Raw genomic sequence first — 17,509 nt, forward strand, 5'->3', positions numbered from 1 at the left:
TCCAGGAATCAAAAGCGACCGTTGTTTTGATCAAGATTTTGTCATTTCTGATCGTAATTAATATTTTTTCACACGTTCTTTACAGTCGCAAAACAAAAACAAACGTCAAATAAAAAAAATAACAAGTACATCGAGTACCCAACTTGTGCGTATAGCAAAATGAATAGGGTTACCAAATATTTAAATTAAAAATGAACATGAACATTAATCTGAATGAGGATTTTTTCATATTAGCGGGGGTCCACGGTAATTCCTTCATTTAAATGAAAAAAATTTCCTACCAGTTGAGTCGCATCAAAATAAACAAATTTGCGAAACGTCAAAGTAGAATAGACACACTTTCCTGTTTACAAGGCTGCCAAACATGCAGATTCATCTGAATTTTACGGATTAGACTAAAATTTAAGTAAACAACTGTAATATTTACCCTAATATTAGATTTGTGATTAGTAATGAATAGACGTAAAACAAATTTTTGAAAATCAGAGGCCAAGAGGAGTTTTTAGGCAATTTTGGTTACTAAAGACCTTGCTAAAGACCAACAACATTTGTACATGCAAATTAAAAAATATCTGGCAGCCTGCTCTGCTTCCGCCGCAATGGGATGAAAATTTATGTAAGTAATCCAGGCCTATGACAGGAAGCCATAATTTAGTGACTAGAATCACAGCTTACTCCCCATACGCTTTACACGAAGGTGAAATACATATTCATACAACCTAAGCTGTTGCGTACGCTTTACGAACACTCCCTTATCCGATTATTTGTGTCACAAACAAACCCTGCGCGTTCACATAGGGATGTCTTGGTCGCAATATAATATTGCTGATTGCAATGAAAATTGTACCATCCAAAGTGTGATATCGCTCCTAAAAGTGCTATTTTGCATTAAATCGTTTCGGTATCTTCGGCGCACTTTTTTGTTATATTCCAAGCAATAAGTGCGCCGAAGAAACCGAAACGATTTAATGCAAAATAGCACTTTTATGAGCGATACTTTGGATGGTACAATTTTCCTTGCAATTGACAATATTGTGCTTTGCAGATGTACCTGGATTAATCCAGATTATTTTCTCTAATGCCAATGTATATGACAAAACAAAACAGCATCATTGCAGTTGTCCCTCTTTCTCTCTCTCACTTACAGCATTCGCATTGTCGCACTTTTTGTGCCAGTCGCACTTTTAGACAGCGGTGTCCAGTAAGGTGCAAAATGCGGGATATCAATTTGAATTAATTTTGACTAGTTCCCAATTTTGGAAAATTCCCATCTCTAATAATCTTGACACAGTTTTGCAGCTGATTATCCTCTTAATGCTTCCCTGCTTTCACGGGTTCGTGGAAGCGCGACGCCGGAGACGCCGAAGTGGGTGGTTGTTTGTTTTGATTTTGAGCGTAACGCTCGCACCACATAACGCCCGAGATCTAAAGTGTCAACCCGTCCCAAGGTCACCTTGAGTTTCGAAAAATTATCTCAAACGCTGCCGCTGGAACGAATTGGATCGGTTGTGATTACTTGTGGTCAACGTTCTCCATCAATTTGTACTGTGACACGGTCTCGTGTAGTGTTTTTAAATTTGTGGTAAGTGGTTTTGGAGGAATAAGGAATGCCAATTTTCCTGCGTGAAGTGAAAATACACTTGTACGCGCTATACGTGACTGACCTGCTTTTGTGTCGGTCGTCGTACAGCAGAATAGTTCATTGAAGGGGTCGTGTCCTTGGCACAATTTTTGAAAAAAAAGTGAATTTTGAGTGAATGGTTATTCCTGGGAATAAGAAGATTAATGGTTAAATTAAATCCCACACATGGTAAATGTAAATATTTTCATTCGTTAATCGCGTGAGTGGCACGTGAGAACATTGGCATGTAGATTATCAAGGATGGTTGTATCCGTTTGAGTTTGTGAACGGAATCGTGATGTCAGATAAGACCGGTGAACCTCAAGGTTACGCGGATACGGTTGGGTGTGTGATTTTTGCACACACTTCTTAGCATTGGATTCGCGCCAATAATGGGTAATCGAACGACGATTGTTTCGATTCGATTTGTTTACTAATTTAAAGTAAACGCCTTTTCTATGCCAGCGTTGTCCGTTTGAAAATCGATTATTTGTGGATTGAAAATATGTGGAAAGATGGTTGATAAGCGAACTGCCACTGCCAACAGCTGAGTGATTTTGTTTTGGAATTTCTTATCATTGTCTAATTGGAACTGGCGCTTGAGGAGTCCAGGATTGACTCTAGTTTAGTCGTTCGTTTGCTCCGTATCAGACGGGTTGTTTCGTGCTTATCAATTTCAAGTCGCTACAATGCAGTTGCTTAGAAAAATTAACTCATTTCTCAATGCAGAGGTTCTTAATTTAACTGAGAGCTTGAATTGCGTGAATGTTGAAATAATTTTTGTATTTTAATGCTTTTAGGCTTTGCCTTTAGCGTCCCAGAAAGAAACTATGTCGGAACAGAGTGCATCAATTAAGTTGGCCATACATCACAACGACAAGGGCGAAGGAACGTTATATCGGCTGAAGAAAAATGCGTTAGTTCATGTCCACCCGGGGGCATCATTGCTTGGTCGTCGGGTGGCCATATTCTGCAACTATCCCAGTGATGGTAAGTACTGAAAAATAATTTCAAAGCATATATTCCATAGAAAAGAAGCTTTTTGAATTAATTTGTGATAAAAATTGGGACTAGAAATTCTTTTAAAATATTCTAAAGTTCCTAGCAAAATTCATACTACGTGAATGCCTTTGTAAAGACCCTTTTAAGACGTGCATGGAGAACATACCTACGTTAGCCTTCGTAAGGTGACAGGTTTATTATATTCTCAAGTGCGCACTGCCATGCGACGGGTCATTTTTGTATAAGCTATTTTTAGTAAACAAAGATTTGCGGAGAGATACACTCCGGAGCAATCCTGCAGAGATTGTTCGCTTGTAATTTTTTGTTTGCAAGTGCATCGGTAGTAATTTGACTTTCTAAGCGATCGAAAATGATGCGCTTTACCCCCGGAATCTTCTTTTATTAATTCTAATTTTCCTTGCAGGACAAGATTTCGATCGTAAACGGTACACGCAGCTGCAGTGGTTCTCCCCTACCGGAACGCAGCTAACCGCAAGCGAAGCGAAATTTTTACCAATCAAGGACATCGATTGCTACTGCACGGTTCACCTAACACGCTCCGGAGCGTACCATTTCTACATTGTGTATGAGGATCAGAAAGGAACTGAGTCACAGGGTGGTTTGTACGTGCAGGTCGAACCTCATCTAACCGTAGGTAAGGGTGATGCACAAACACACCTTCCGTTGGAGGCCATTCGATGTCAGACGGTCATCTCTAAATTGATGGGTCCCATTAGCAGCTGGGAAGCAAAGCTACAAGTCACCAAAGAAAGTGGTTACAATCTGGTTCACTTCACTCCTATCCAAGAACTCGGTGGTTCCCGCTCAGCATACTCACTGAAAAATCAACTGAAAGTAAATCCGGAATTTAAGAACGATAAGGATCGAGATGTCAGCTTTGATGACGTCGAAAAGGTGGTCAAAAAGATGCGAGAGGACTGGGGAATCGCTTCGATCTGTGATATCGTGCTAAACCACACTGCCAACGAGTCGATTTGGATTCGGGAATATCCGGAGTGCAGTTACAATTGCTTCACTTGTCCGCATCTGAGACCGGCCTTTCTGCTGGATGCCGTATTGGCAAAGTTCGGCGAGGACGTGGCTGCTGGATTGCTCGAGCATGTTGGGGTACCGAAGGTTGTAGAAACGGCCGAACATTTGCAAGCCATCCGGTGGCAGTTGCAATCGAACTATTTGCCGCAGGTTAAGTTGCATGAGCTGTACCAGTGCAATGTGGATAAATATCTTTCGAAATTCAATGAGGAAGCTTCCAAGCATAGCCCGACTCCTGTGCAGCAAGTTCCTGATGGCGATATTGTGGTGAAACAAGACCCGGAGTACCGCCGATTGGGATCGGTAATCGATTTTGATCGTGCGATGAAAATATACAACGTTTTTCGGCAGGATTGTTTTGACGAAGACAGCCGCAAGCGTAAGTGTGCTGAAGTATTTCGTGCACGGTTGCAGTGGTTGAATGAAGAGATTCGTAAGGAAATTCAGGGTCATTTGGATTATGCGATCGAAAATTGCCTAGCTGGTGCCCGTTATGAACGAGTACAGGCTGATGGACCTCAGGTCAAGGGAATTTCGCTGAAATATCCTCTGTTTATGAAATATTTTACCCAATACGGGATCCAGGGTAAGTCTCTAAAGGATGTCGAAGAGATGATGTACATTGAACCGGGCAAGGTGTTCATGGCTCACAATGGTTGGGTTATCAACGGGGATCCGCTGAAGGATTTCGCTAGACCACAAGGCGGAACGAGTAACGTTTACATTCGGCGAGAGCTGATTGCCTGGGGTGACAGTGTGAAGTTGCGGTACGGAGATAAACCTGAGGACAGTCCCTATTTGTGGAAACACATGAAAGAGTACGTTGATACGACCGCCAGAATTTTTGACGGTGTACGATTAGATAACTGCCATTCGACTCCGCTCCACGTAGCGGAATGGTTGCTGGATTCGGCTCGGAAGACCAATCCGGAGCTTTATGTGGTGGCGGAGCTGTTCACTAACTCGGATTACACAGATAACATCTTCGTTAATCGATTGGGAATTACGTCTCTCATTCGAGGTAAGTAGATGCTAATATTCACGAATAGATACTATTTTCCGGTTCATTTCAGAGGCGCTTTCTGCTTGGGATTCCCATGAGGAAGGTCGTTTAGTTTACCGGTATGGTGGAGCACCGGTCGGTGCCTTTTTCCCCTGTCCGAAGCGTATTTTAGCTCCAAGCATTGCACATGCACTATTTATGGATCTTACACATGACAACCCGTCGGCGGTGGAAAAGCGTTCGATATTTGATTTAATTCCATCATCTGCCTTGGTGGCAATGGCGTGCTGTGCCACCGGCAGTAATCGTGGCTACGACGAATTAGTCCCTCATCACGTAAGTTTACTTTTAATACAGTCAATTTTAGGGGTAAAGGGGAGAGGGAATTACAGATTTGGGAAAACAAGACGTCAAGTCACCTAATGTAATATTTCGTGGTGATAATATCACAGAACTCATTAAAACAACCAACTAAAAATAAGATACTTATTAGATGTCATTTCTTTTAACATTTTTGTAATTTATTTGATTCTTTAACAGATCCACGTGGTCGACGAAGAACGCCAGTACCAGGAATGGGGCAAGCAGGTCAGCAAGGATACCGGTATCGTTGCCGTCAAGGAAGCGCTCAATCTGCTGCACGGTGGTCTGGCGACTCGTGGCTTCGATCAGGTGTTTGTGGATCAAATGCACCCGGACATCGTGGCCGTGACCCGTCATTCGACCCTGAACCATGAAACCGTCATTCTGGTGGCGCATTCTGCTTTCGGTTATCCCGACCCGTGGGCCGGTCCGACTGGCGTGCGATCGCTGCGTTTCGAGGGAAATTTAATGGAGATAATCTTCGAAGTGCAGATTTACAAGAAGTTTGTTGGCACTCAGCTCAATGTTATTAAATAATAATCTAATTTTGGTTTATTTTTCCGCAGAACCGGTCACACATTCGATCGCCCAACGGAATTCACAAAGGACGAACAGTACATCAATGGAGTGAATGAATACGTGATTGATTTCCGCAAAAATCTGAAATTGGAGGAATCGGATATCTTCCGAAAGGATGCCGTTATCGATGGCAACACTACACAGTTGGAATTTGTCAATTTGAAACCTGGCTCAATTGTAGCTATTCGGGTGGCAATGAAGGACAACGTTAAGCCACCCTTCGAGAATCTGCAGGGTTTGGTGCGTGAGTTCCACCAGGACAAGGGATCGCGTTACGCCGAGCTGCAGCACATTCTATCCAAGCTAGATTTGGTCGATTTTAACAACTTACTCTACTGTTGTGCCGAAGAGGAACGAGACAACGGTGGAGGGCCGTACAATGTGGCCGGTTACGGTGATTTAGTTTACTCGGGATTGCAAGGCATGGTCTCAATTCTTAGCGATATTGGACCAAACAATGATCTGGGACATCCATTTGCCAACAATTTGCGAAACGGAGATTGGTTGATTGGTAAAATCTTCAACTAAATAGTGGTTTTAAAACGTATCAAATAATTTTGTTAATTTTTTAGATTATTGCGCGCAACGCTTGACCAAGTACCCAAACTTAGTGCCGGTGAGCAACTGGCTGACGAAGAACCTCGCTCCGCTGAAGGAAATCCCGCGCTACATGATCCCCAGCTATTTCGACGTGATTCTAACGGGCGTTCAGCGAATGGCCATCGATGCCGCGTGCAACCTCATGACGGACTTCGTACGTCACGGGTCCAACTTCGGGCGCCGTTTGGCGCTGGGGTCGGTGCAGTGCATCCGCGTTGCTCCATCCGCTAATCTGCCGAAGCTTAGTCCGACCGTCAACGAACCGAAGCCTCCCCAGCAGTGTGCCACACTGGCTGCTGGGCTGCCGCACTTCGCCACCGGGTATATGCGTTGTTGGGGTCGGGACACGTTTATTGCCCTGCCTGGTTTGATGTTCCTCACCGGTCGGTTCAATGAAGCACGTTACATGATTCTCGGATTTGGAGGCTGCCTTCGGCATGGTCTGATTCCAAACCTACTGGACGGTGGCATGAATGCTCGCTTCAACTGCCGCGATGCCATCTGGTGGTGGCTCTATACGATTAAATTGTACGTCGAAGAGGCGCCCAATGGCAAAGCCATCTTGAAGGATAAGGTCTCCCGACTGTACCCCACGGATGATTGCGAGGCAAAACTACCGGGAGAGTGTGTAAGTAGTCTGATTGAAGTTACACACTTATTTTGTGGTGGTTGACTAATTTAAAATTTCAGGACCAAATGCTGTATGAAACAATTCAGGAAGCATTGCGTGTACACTTCCAGGGCCTATGCTATCGGGAACGTAACGCCGGCTCGCGTATCGATGCACACATGAAGGACAAGGGCTTCAACAATCGTATTGGAATCGACCCTGAAACTGGATTCGTGTTCGGTGGAAACAATGCCAACTGTGGCACTTGGATGGATAAAATGGGATCCAGTGATAAGGCAGGCAATAGAGGAATCCCGTCTACCCCTAGAGACGGGTCTGCCGTTGAGCTGGTAGGATTACAGATGGCGGGCTTGAGATTTATGCAGCGAATGGCTGAGGAAAAAGTTATACCGTTCAATTCAGTGGAACGCACTTCCAACAACGGTACTAAGACCGTTTGGACCTACAAAGAATGGGCCAACAAAATTGCTGCCAACTTCGAAAAACATTTCTACGTAGATGAAAGCAGTGATAGCAAGTACGTGAATAAGAAGGGAATGTATAAGGATACATTGGGATCGGAGATCCCTTGGATGGACTACCAATTGCGTTGCAATTTCCCAATCGCTTTGGTTGCTGCACCTGAACTATGCGATCCAAAACACGCTTGGAGAGCGTTGGAGAACGCCAAAAAGTACCTGCTGGGTCCACTGGGTATGAAGACACTGGACTGCGAAGATTGGGGCTACCGTGGAAACTACGATAATTCGATCGACAGCGACGACAAAGCGGTCTCTCACGGGGCGAACTATCACAACGGCCCCGAATGGGTTTGGCCGATTGGTTTCTATTTGCGGGCCAGGTTGATTTTCGCTAAAGCGAATGGTCTACTGAAGGAGACGGTAGCGGAAACGTGGACCATTTTGCAAGCACACCTGAAGGAACTGCAAACCAATCACTGGCGAGGTCTGGCCGAACTCACCAACGAGAGTGGCGCCTACTGTAAGGACTCTTGTCGAACGCAAGCCTGGAGTATGGGTTGTGTGCTCGAAGTGCTGCACGATTTGGAAAAATACGAGAAAGATCTGTAAAATGGAATTCGTACAAAAATATATCAGCTAGTGTTGTCCGGTAAATGTAGCGCACCGTTTAGTTAAAGCGAGCAAATTGGCGCTAAATTTTAACTATTTAATTGTTTATGTTTGTGCCTGTAGTTTACAATTGTGAATTATTTTATATCTGTTAAGTTTGCAAAGCGTATTTTTTTCTTGGCAGCTATATGATGGAATAGCTGACAGCATATTGAAAGTAGATTGAGATTTATGAGAGCCAAACCAAGAGATAACGCTCAACATGCTTGTATCGTTGGCGTTACACGAAACGAGCCTGAAAAAATGTGCAGCCTGTATGAAAATATAAAATAAATCTGTTAAATTCCCTGCTAAATGTGACTGGTATTTTTTCTTGTGAGATGTTAGAAGTGCGTATCGCTAGAATAGGGCACCTACTATGGTGGGAGTGGGTTCATTATGAGACAATTTCGCATTTGAAAACCTGTCTGACTTTAGATCTGCTTGAAGAAGCATGATGTATCGGCACTAAAGTTTAGTTTGCAACCCCATCCCGAGACTAGGATGCGTGACCCTAGTAAGGCAACTTGCCTAAATAATGGATAGGTACTACGAATATTCAAGCAAACATGGATCGGAATATTCGGCATAGACCTAACCAGGGAAACAAGGACGACGAATGCTTTATTTGCTTTAAAAACTGATTTTAAGCATAAACTTTACCATTTTTACAAGTAATTTTTTTACCTATTGGTAGCTAAATTAACGCCGCTAGAATATAATATAAGTGGGCGAAAAATTCTCCTCGGGCATATTGAGTTTTCCTTGAATCATTTCGGTTATTTCAATTACGAATTTACTTATGAGTTTACTGGATTTATTTGAAAATATAGTTACACCGAGATTTCAGCCTTCTTGGATATCCCATTGTATTCAGTGTACCGTGCCAGCACCATATTCAAGACAGTGTCTAATTCTGGACAAAATTCTAGCTATTTTATCAATTTAATAACTACATGTGATGATTTTATATTACTAAAATGGTTTTAATAGCTAAAATGTTGTCAATTTGTAGGTCAAATCTGCAACTGTTCAAAATTAGGCACTGTCTTGAATATGGTGCTGGCGCGGTACTACAGTAAGTACCAGAAACACGATTGTCATCGCGTCTGTTTACATTACTACCAGTAGTATACAAGTTGGAAATTGCCGTTAGTGATGCCATAAAATTGAGTTACTGTAAATGTAAAGAATGCTAAGAAAAGATTTATTTGAAGTGTGGTTGCAAAAATCGGCTGTTTTGAGTTTTTGAGTTTATTATTGAAACAGTTGAATTGATAGAAACCGAAGATGCCGAAAAAGCTCGACAGCTCAAAAAAGATCTTACAAGATTGTGTTCAGAATTTTACAATCGCTGGAACAAAGTAAATAGCACACAATGCGTGTTTGAAGTCAAAAATAGGAAATGGTTAAATTACAATGCATTTCGTTGTAATAATGTGAAAATGGTAAGACCGGAAAAACAATTTGCTGTCTTTGATCAGCGGAATAAAAGACGTAGAGTTGAGACAACAAGGAACGTCGAAGGAAATAGCAAATACTGCAGGAATGAATGCTTGGTGCGAGGGACATCAAGATGCTGCCAAGTTTAGGCAAGGAGAGTTGCAAAAAACACACTGTGGAAAGAAAAATTCGGCAGACTTGGAAATTGACCACTGCTTTAAAGTTAGTGATGTCCAGAGTCCTAAATTAGTCGATTACTGGTCAATCGTTGATAATAAAACCTTGAATAATATGTTCTATTTGTTGCTCCTACGAATCACATGTCTAATGGCTTTAAATAAGCGTTCGATACAGTCGACCGAGATCAGCTATGACGGATAATGCATGAGAAGGGGTTTCCTGGCAAACTGATGCAACTGGTGATACACTGGATCGAGTGATGTTGTTCGTGTGCACAATCAAGAAGCATCAGGCACCAGTAAGTAAGATTGAAAAGCGTGACATACGCACATCACACATACACACACACACACACACAGCTTCATTCACAAGCAGTAGCAAGAGGCGCCTCTTAGTCAGTGTATCATCGTCGATACTGCGGTATGGCGGACCAGCCTGGATTACAGCACTCCAAACCCAGCGCAACAGAGCGAAGCTGAGAAGTACGGCCCGACTAATGGCCATTCGAGTTGTGAGCGCGTACAGGACTATCTCATCAGAAGCTGCGTGCGTAATCGCTGGGATGATTCCCATCGACATCACCCTGATGAAGGACTACGAGTGCTATACGCAAGAGGAGGTCAGAGGAATCAGAAAGCTGATGAGAGCAGAATCATTGGCTAAGTGCCAACAGGAGTGGAATACGACACAGAAAGATAGATGGACCCACAGGCTCATATCGACTCTCTCGGTTTAGGTGAATAGGAAGCACGGAGAGGTGAACTTTTACCTAACGCAGTTCCTGTCTGGTCATGGTTGCTTCAGGCAATACCTTTACCAGTTCGGGCACGCCAGGTCGCCCTTATGCCCGGAATGTGGGAACGTGGAAGAAACAGTAGAGCACGTGGTTTTTGACTGTCCCAGAGCTAGCTGCGCAAATGACCAGCAACGTTAGCCTGCGTTGATAACTGCAAAGTGTATGAGCACGGCATCCTCTCGATATGCCTGAAGGAGTAACGCTAGAAAGCGTGATAATTGGAAAAGTGCAAGAGCACAGCCTCCCCCTGATGTAATGCTTTATTGTGGTACCGGGGGGATCCAGGCAGAGGGCAAGGATGAAGTTTTGGTGGGTGAGAGTCCTGTCGTGTCCGTCGGTTATTTTCAACCGAGTCCTCCGAAACACGGAACAACGTCCGTCAAAGTCTACGTTCGTCCAAAAACTGACCCTTGTACTTGTTCAGAGCATGCTATATCATGCTACAGTATGCGTAAGTCTCATATTGAACGATTCATTTCTCTCCTTGTCTCTTATCGTTCGTATGACGGTATTCTTCCTATGCAAGGGGTTTCAGTTACACTCAAGTAAATAATTCAGTTTCATTAGATTTATTTTACGCTGATTCATCTAACTCGGCTCGTTCCCTACAAGTCCCACACAACGTCCGGATTGGCTCTGGATAAGAATATTAGTTTTCCGAAACCTTGTAAAAAACACACACACACATACAGGGAAAGCTATCGCAGAATCTTTACACAGAATGAAAGTGCCAGACTACCTTTGCAAAATTTTAAGCAGCTATTTCCAAAACCGAGTACTGATTTATGAGACGAGCATGGGACCCAGACCTATTAAGGTTTCGGCAGGAATTCCGCAAGGATCAATTCTTGGTCCAACACTATGGAATGCAATGTACCCCGTCGTACTAACGCTAAAGCTTCCCAAAAGTGTGGAGATTGTGGGCTTTGCAGACGACGTCGTTGTAACGGTAACTGGCGAATCGCTGGAGGAGGTGGAAATGCTGGCAGTTGAGGCAATCGATATGATCGAAAACTGGATGCATGGAGCAAAACTGCAAATTGCGCATCCCAAAACGAAGATACTCCTGGTCAGCAACTGGAAGGTAGTGCAGAGGACGGCCATTCTCGTAGGAGAAGATGCAATTGTCTCTCGGCGCAGTTTGACACACTTGGGAGTGATAGTTGACGATCGGTTAAATTTTAATAGCCATGTTGACTATGCTTGCGAAAAGGTGTCAAAGACGATCTTGGCGTTATCCAGGCTTATGCCAAATAACTGCGGACTAAGCAGCAATAAAAGACGTCTTCTTGCTAATGTATCTCTGTCAATGCTGAGGTAAGGAGGTCCAACCTGAGCTGTGGCGCTCAAAACCCAGCGGAGGATGGTACATGGTTGAATAATGCACTCCAGAACCACTACGAAGTTCCACAGCCTCTTATACAGCAACTCCTATCTCTACCTCCTCGTGGTACCATCCGGGATACGTTCCTTAGTGGAAATCAGACAACTGGTGGAAACTAGGGTCGTATGCGGACAGAGAAGGGGGCACTCATGCGAAGGCTGAGTGTACACTCTCCGTCTGCAGGACGGTTCTTGTAGAAGGCATAACTACTAGGGACCAAAGCAGAGGGTCCAAAGTCCCTAAAGAAGATGGTTTTAATAGCTGTTATCCATGGCTATTATGTAAAAACTTGAATGGACAAACCCCTAATCCAAGGTGTGATGCGACTCGTGCCTAGGGATGAATGGTGGAGGGGATTCTATAAATTCTCTCGCCGAAACGGTGCTTGTGGAGTACCAGGGCGCCCTCCACAGTAAGCTGCCCTTGCTGCATCAAGCCGGTCACTGTTGCAGTGGACGATTTCTTACCCTGCATGCTCCCCCTGCCGAAACAAAAAACAGAGGGGTTGTGTACAAGACACGACGGCATATATAGGTGACGCTGGACTACGTAAGTCTCTTTGTAGTTATATTAGCATGTATTCATGCTTGTAATCATTTGATTCTTCATGTATAGGGGAACTGTGTATAACGTGCCCCCCCTGGCCAATGTGCCCCCCCTTCGTTTTTCCCTAAACAAGCGAAATTAAAATGCAAACCCACTCAGAAACCATGATATTTGATGGAACTAGCCTACTATGCAAGTATGACAGTTGTCACATGCTGTAAAAACAAAACAAAAATAAATTTGTTTTTAAGCAGCTTCCGATGTAACTTTTGGCGTCATTTCCATAAGCTATTTTCTTGTCAAAATCTGTAAATAACCGGTTGTTGCGATTCGATTGCGTGAAGTGAACTTCAAGACATCAAGACAAGACATCCTTGCCAAAAATGATGGGTTGAGACGCTTGATTTGCTTTAGCATTTAATGTTTTTTCAAATAAGTTAAAGCAGGCTAATATGCCCCACCTGCGACGATGCAATTTACCCCCCTTGCAAATGTGGCTATAAACATAGGTAAACAGATCTAAGTTGAAGTCAATTGCCATTATTTAATTCAATTAGTATTGTAGAGTAACCGTGGTGGGAATAATTTATTACCAACGTCCAAATTCCAGGTAATTCAACTACGCGGTGCAAATTGCCCCTTGCAGAAAAGAAAAAGTGCACTAGAAGGCCGAAACTACGTTTATTTTATACTAAAATACGATATTTTGAAAACAAAGGAAATAGTTTTACTTTCTACAAAATAAAGTTGGTCTGTCACTGGTAGAAATACTCAAATTACCACATTGGGCATATTATACTGCAGGTGGGGCATTTTATCCCGCGCAGACGAGAAACACAACATTTAGGTGCTTTTATTAAATAATTCCTAGCATATTTATTCCACAATACTAAATGAAGTAAACAATTGCAATTGGTTGTCAGCTTAAATACCATCATATACTCGTAGTTGTCACGTTTATTTGGGAAAGCGTAACCGAGATATATCCATTTCTTCTTAGGGGGGGGGGCACATTATACACATTTCCCCTACATGCTATATGCAACATATATACATGCTAGGGGAACTGTGGGTAAGACGAACAGGTTAAGAAGAACAGCCAATATAATACAGAGAATGATTTTGATTTATAAAACCTAAATGCAGTTTATTTCAGTTCAATATATTGTTTTCAAAAGCAGCTAGTGAAATATTTAACAAAAAATGTTTTTCAATGTGTATTTTGAGTATTAAAAATGGTCCGCAAAAGTGAACTTTTTTAGTGCTGCGGGTGAAATGGACAATGTGTGGGGGTAAGATGGACAGGTATTGTAAATCGCCCCAACTGAGAGCATATTATTAGTTTTGACCCTTAACAAATTGAATACGTAAAATACGGTAGTGTAGCGTGCAAAAAATGAAGGGGGCAGTCCACCCCCTCCCAATAGAGGCAGCCAATAGAAAATTGTTTGGCAGCGGCAATATGAACAAGCATTCCAAAAACTGTTTCATGCCTGGCCGCTGCTAATTTGTTTGAAGTTCACGTTTGCCGGTTAAATTTTCATTTATATGCTTGAGATATCACTAAGAAGCAAAATCAACCATTTTATTATAATATGTTCATTGACCATCTTACCCACACTAGCAGTTGTCCATTTCACCCCATCATTATACATTTTTTTAAAGTGTTCACCATTTTTCATACGCAAATAAAATTACGTATTATTTCAATGCAAACGTTGCTTGAATAGGTATTCAATCGAAATACTTCATGCTATGGGCAACATTTTGGAATTAAACCACTCAAAAAGCTTAATTTCGATGGATAAAAAGTTACATCCAGACGCAGTATTCTTTCCAATTTTTAGTTTTTCTGCACTTTATCAAAATTGGAAAGTTCTAAATGATGATGGAAACGTTCAGACATCATGAGATAGCAAGATGGTTGGATGCTCATCAAAACATTTACGAATTTTAATGCTTAACTAGTAGAATCAACCACCTGTCCGTCTTACCCACCCTGTTCGTCTTACCCACAGTTCCCCTACATGCGTTGTATGTAACATTTATCAAAGTAGTAACATTGCATACGTTCAATTCTCAAAAGATTGTGCATTTGAAAACAATTTAACAAAATCAAGAACACAAACTATTGCTTTCCTGCTACCTTACTGAAATTAAAGATTGTTTTTATTACCCATGGTTCCCCACGTTGAAGGGATTTTACCAATCCTATTTTATCAACAGCACATCTTTTCACTACACTTCTAATGAAACGGCAAGCATGCGTATTCATACAGAGTCGTATTATAACCGAACACTACAGCTGTAGCACATTTTTCCAACACAGATATCAAATTCGCCGAGCTTTAATCGTCTCGCAGTTAAGAATTTGCGATCTGTTGGGACAACGAACTTGTGTCATTTTTTCTGGAACACTTCCCTAACACAGACATCAAATTGGACTAGGTTTAATCGCGTTCGTAAGAAATCTGTTGGCACGAGGGGGCTTTGTCAATCTTTCTGGCGTACTTCCCAAGCAAGGACATCAAAATGGTGTTAAGAAATCTTGTTGAAATAAGGAGGCTTTGTCACTTGTTTTGGCTTACTTCCCAAGCACAGATATCAAATTGGTATAGGTTTAGATCATCGCAAAGAATCTTCCAACCAATCACGAAGCGAGAATTCTAATGAAACATAAGTTCATTATTTTCGATTTTTCAATAGTTCAACATCATGAATCCATACTTTACTTCATTTGGGTCAATTCTTAGAAGATTTTTCGATCGATTGGTGTAAGAATATTGAAAATCGATAGGAAAACCGCTGAGCTATTAGCGCTCAAAACCTTTCATTTTTCGTGACGCTCCCGTTTTTCGATTTTTTGGAATGACACCCTATCTCAAAACTTGCCGTAAGACCTAGTCCTACGTCAAAAACAAAGACACGAAAGAGGTGGAGGGAAGAATAGGAGTATAGGGGAGGAACATATCATCACGCACAGGACCCCTGTCAAAGACCGGTAAGCGTGCTGATATCTCTCTTATTGAGACTCAGCAACTTTTGAGTACCTTTATACTCGACGATATAGATGGTTAGAATGTTTGAGCGATTGTACGGCCATCCAATTGACCATGACTGTTTGGCTCTCCCATCACAGGATATTGTCCGAGTAAAAATTATATTCGGAATCTTGGTTTCGTACAAGAATATTTAACTACGGAACATTTACTCTGCAATTGCGGAGTACAAACAGGGACATACCACAATAGTTCAAAATAATGGACGCAGTGGTAAGGGTACCCAACAGAAGAAGAGAAAACCCAGCGGAACAGATCAAGGCTGAACAAAACATATCGGCTCATGGCCATGCGAGTCGCAAGCGCATACAGAACCATCTTATACGAAGCAGTGTGTGAAATCGCCGGAATGATTCCAATCGGAATCATCCTGGAGGAGGATAGCGAGTGCTATAAACGAAAAGAGACCCGTGGAATTCGAAAAACCGCTAGAACTGAGTCGATGGCGAAGTGGCAACAAGAATGGAATACAACGGATAAAGTACGATGGACCCAGAGGTTTATTCCAGATCTGTCGATCTGGATAAACAGAAACCATGGAGAGGTGGATTTTTACCTGACGCAATTTCTGTCTGGACATGGATGTTTTAGCCAGTATTTGCACCGATTTGGGCATGCAACATCGCCGCTTTGCCCCGAGTGTGTAGACATTGAAGAAACACTGGAACACGTGGTCCTAGATTGTCCTAGATTTGGAGCGGCGCGAAGTGGTTTGCCTGTGCTTAGTGTGGGTAGAATTATTAACGAAATGTGTCGGGACAAGAGCATCTGGAATACGGTAAGCATGGCGATTAAAGTTATTCTGTCACAGCTGCAGCGTAGTTGGAGAGAGGGACAACGATTTAGTACTGAAAGATAGTACCCATGCGTTAACAAAATGGGAACCTTAGAATGGCTATACAGAAGAAATCCCCGTGATGTAGCAATACATCATTAGTGTTCCCGAGTGGAAATTTCCTCACGTAAAAAAAACAAACACACACATACACACACAGTGTGTGACACAGAAAATGCTCAGTTTTCAAAACTGAGTCGAACGGTACCTAACACTCGGCCCACAGGACCTTCTTTCCATTTTCGGTTTTTCGAGTGATTCCTATACCTTAATGCTATATGTATATTTATAGAGTAGAAAGTATGTTAAAATCTCGGCTGGGAGAGTCTATTAGAGTTAATAGCCCCTCAAGCTCAACTACAAACTACAAGACGTTTAACAGCTGGTTGCGAAGTTTGTTGAAAACAAACGGAACGTCAAGATTCAAAAACGAAATGTAGCCCCTAGGCTTAACCTGAATTTAATATTTTGTCAAAGGCTTTCGTAGTGTTTAAGAGGGCAGTCGGTTATTGAATGTTATTTATTTTCCGTTGCTTATGGTATTACTTGTTTCTATGTTAACTAGATACTACAGCTTTTTTTGAACTGCGGAGAAATTTTTATTGCAATTTAAAAACATCGCTCTGCGATGCTTGAAGTTCAAGAGTGAGGAAGTTTTAAAATACATAAATGATGTCTGAGAAAATCGGTACATTTCCCTTAAAATTATCTTGCAAAATAGAAAATCTCGAACTTTTCAAAGCTTTTCGTGCATCAGTCCATTAGTTATACCCCCATCTCTTCGGTTTATTTTGTATGATAATTTTAAAACATGCCCCTAATGATTTTTTTCGACCAACAATATTTGACAAGTTCATGAAAGCCTGAAAAAGGACTCGTTTGCTATTCCTGAAACCGAATAAATGTATAAAAGTTAAATTCGAGAAAAGTACAAAGTAGAGATGAATACATTGTCGAAACAATAACATCACTTATTTTTAATGAAACCGCACCCAACAGAGGTTGCACTTTTTCCGTATCAATCTGTATGACAACGAAAAAAAATCATAACTACAGCATCATCCGCTGGACTGAGTGCGGTGGTGCAATCCCGACCTGCAAATCTTCTGCTTCCCGTTCCTCCGTTCCGAACCACACCGAAGCAATGCATAATCCGATTGGCAAAAGTTAACTCAAAAATATACGCTCTCGTCGGATGTCGTTTCAACGGCCGTCGGCGCACGGTACCTACATCGAAGTCCGGTCGTGGTTTCGCATTCGCAGAAAATTATTAAATCCCGGCGAGCTTGTTAATAGTAATTGGAG

The 17,509-nt window shown here is 42.2% G+C and overlaps 1 protein-coding gene across 2 annotated transcripts; it reads left to right on the forward strand.

The window, feature by feature from the left end:
- The first annotated feature begins 1,478 nt into the window (after positions 1–1,478).
- Positions 1,479–8,265, forward strand: LOC128744452 (glycogen debranching enzyme). 2 transcript variants are annotated; one of them, XM_053841482.1, is made up of 8 exons: positions 1,479–1,582; positions 2,422–2,611; positions 3,048–4,697; positions 4,750–5,015; positions 5,220–5,545; positions 5,609–6,132; positions 6,194–6,849; positions 6,912–8,265. In XM_053841482.1, exons 2-8 carry the CDS (start codon positions 2,452–2,454, stop codon positions 7,920–7,922), a joined length of 4,593 nt encoding a protein of 1,530 aa, XP_053697457.1. In that variant the 5' UTR covers positions 1,479–1,582; positions 2,422–2,451; the 3' UTR covers positions 7,923–8,265. The 2 variants fall into 2 exon arrangements, with proteins under 2 accessions (XP_053697457.1, XP_053697456.1); XM_053841481.1 differs by lacking the exon at positions 1,479–1,582 and adding an exon at positions 2,254–2,352.
- The last annotated feature ends 9,244 nt before the right edge of the window (positions 8,266–17,509 follow it).

The sequence above is a fragment of the Sabethes cyaneus genome, chromosome 3 (assembly GCF_943734655.1).
Source record: "Sabethes cyaneus chromosome 3, idSabCyanKW18_F2, whole genome shotgun sequence".
Lineage (NCBI taxonomy): Eukaryota > Metazoa > Arthropoda > Insecta > Diptera > Culicidae > Sabethes > Sabethes cyaneus.

Bases quoted from the DNA above. Each gene is read 5' to 3' on its own strand.
- LOC128744452 (XM_053841481.1), top strand. From the start codon at position 2,311: ATGCAGTTGCTTAGAAAAATTAACTCATTTCTCAATGCAGAG. The intron at 5,546-5,608 runs GTTTGTTGGCAC...ATTTTTCCGCAG, and splicing joins GAAGTGCAGATTTACAAGAA to AACCGGTCACACATTCGATC. The intron at 6,850-6,911 runs GTAAGTAGTCTG...TTAAAATTTCAG, and splicing joins CAAAACTACCGGGAGAGTGT to GACCAAATGCTGTATGAAAC.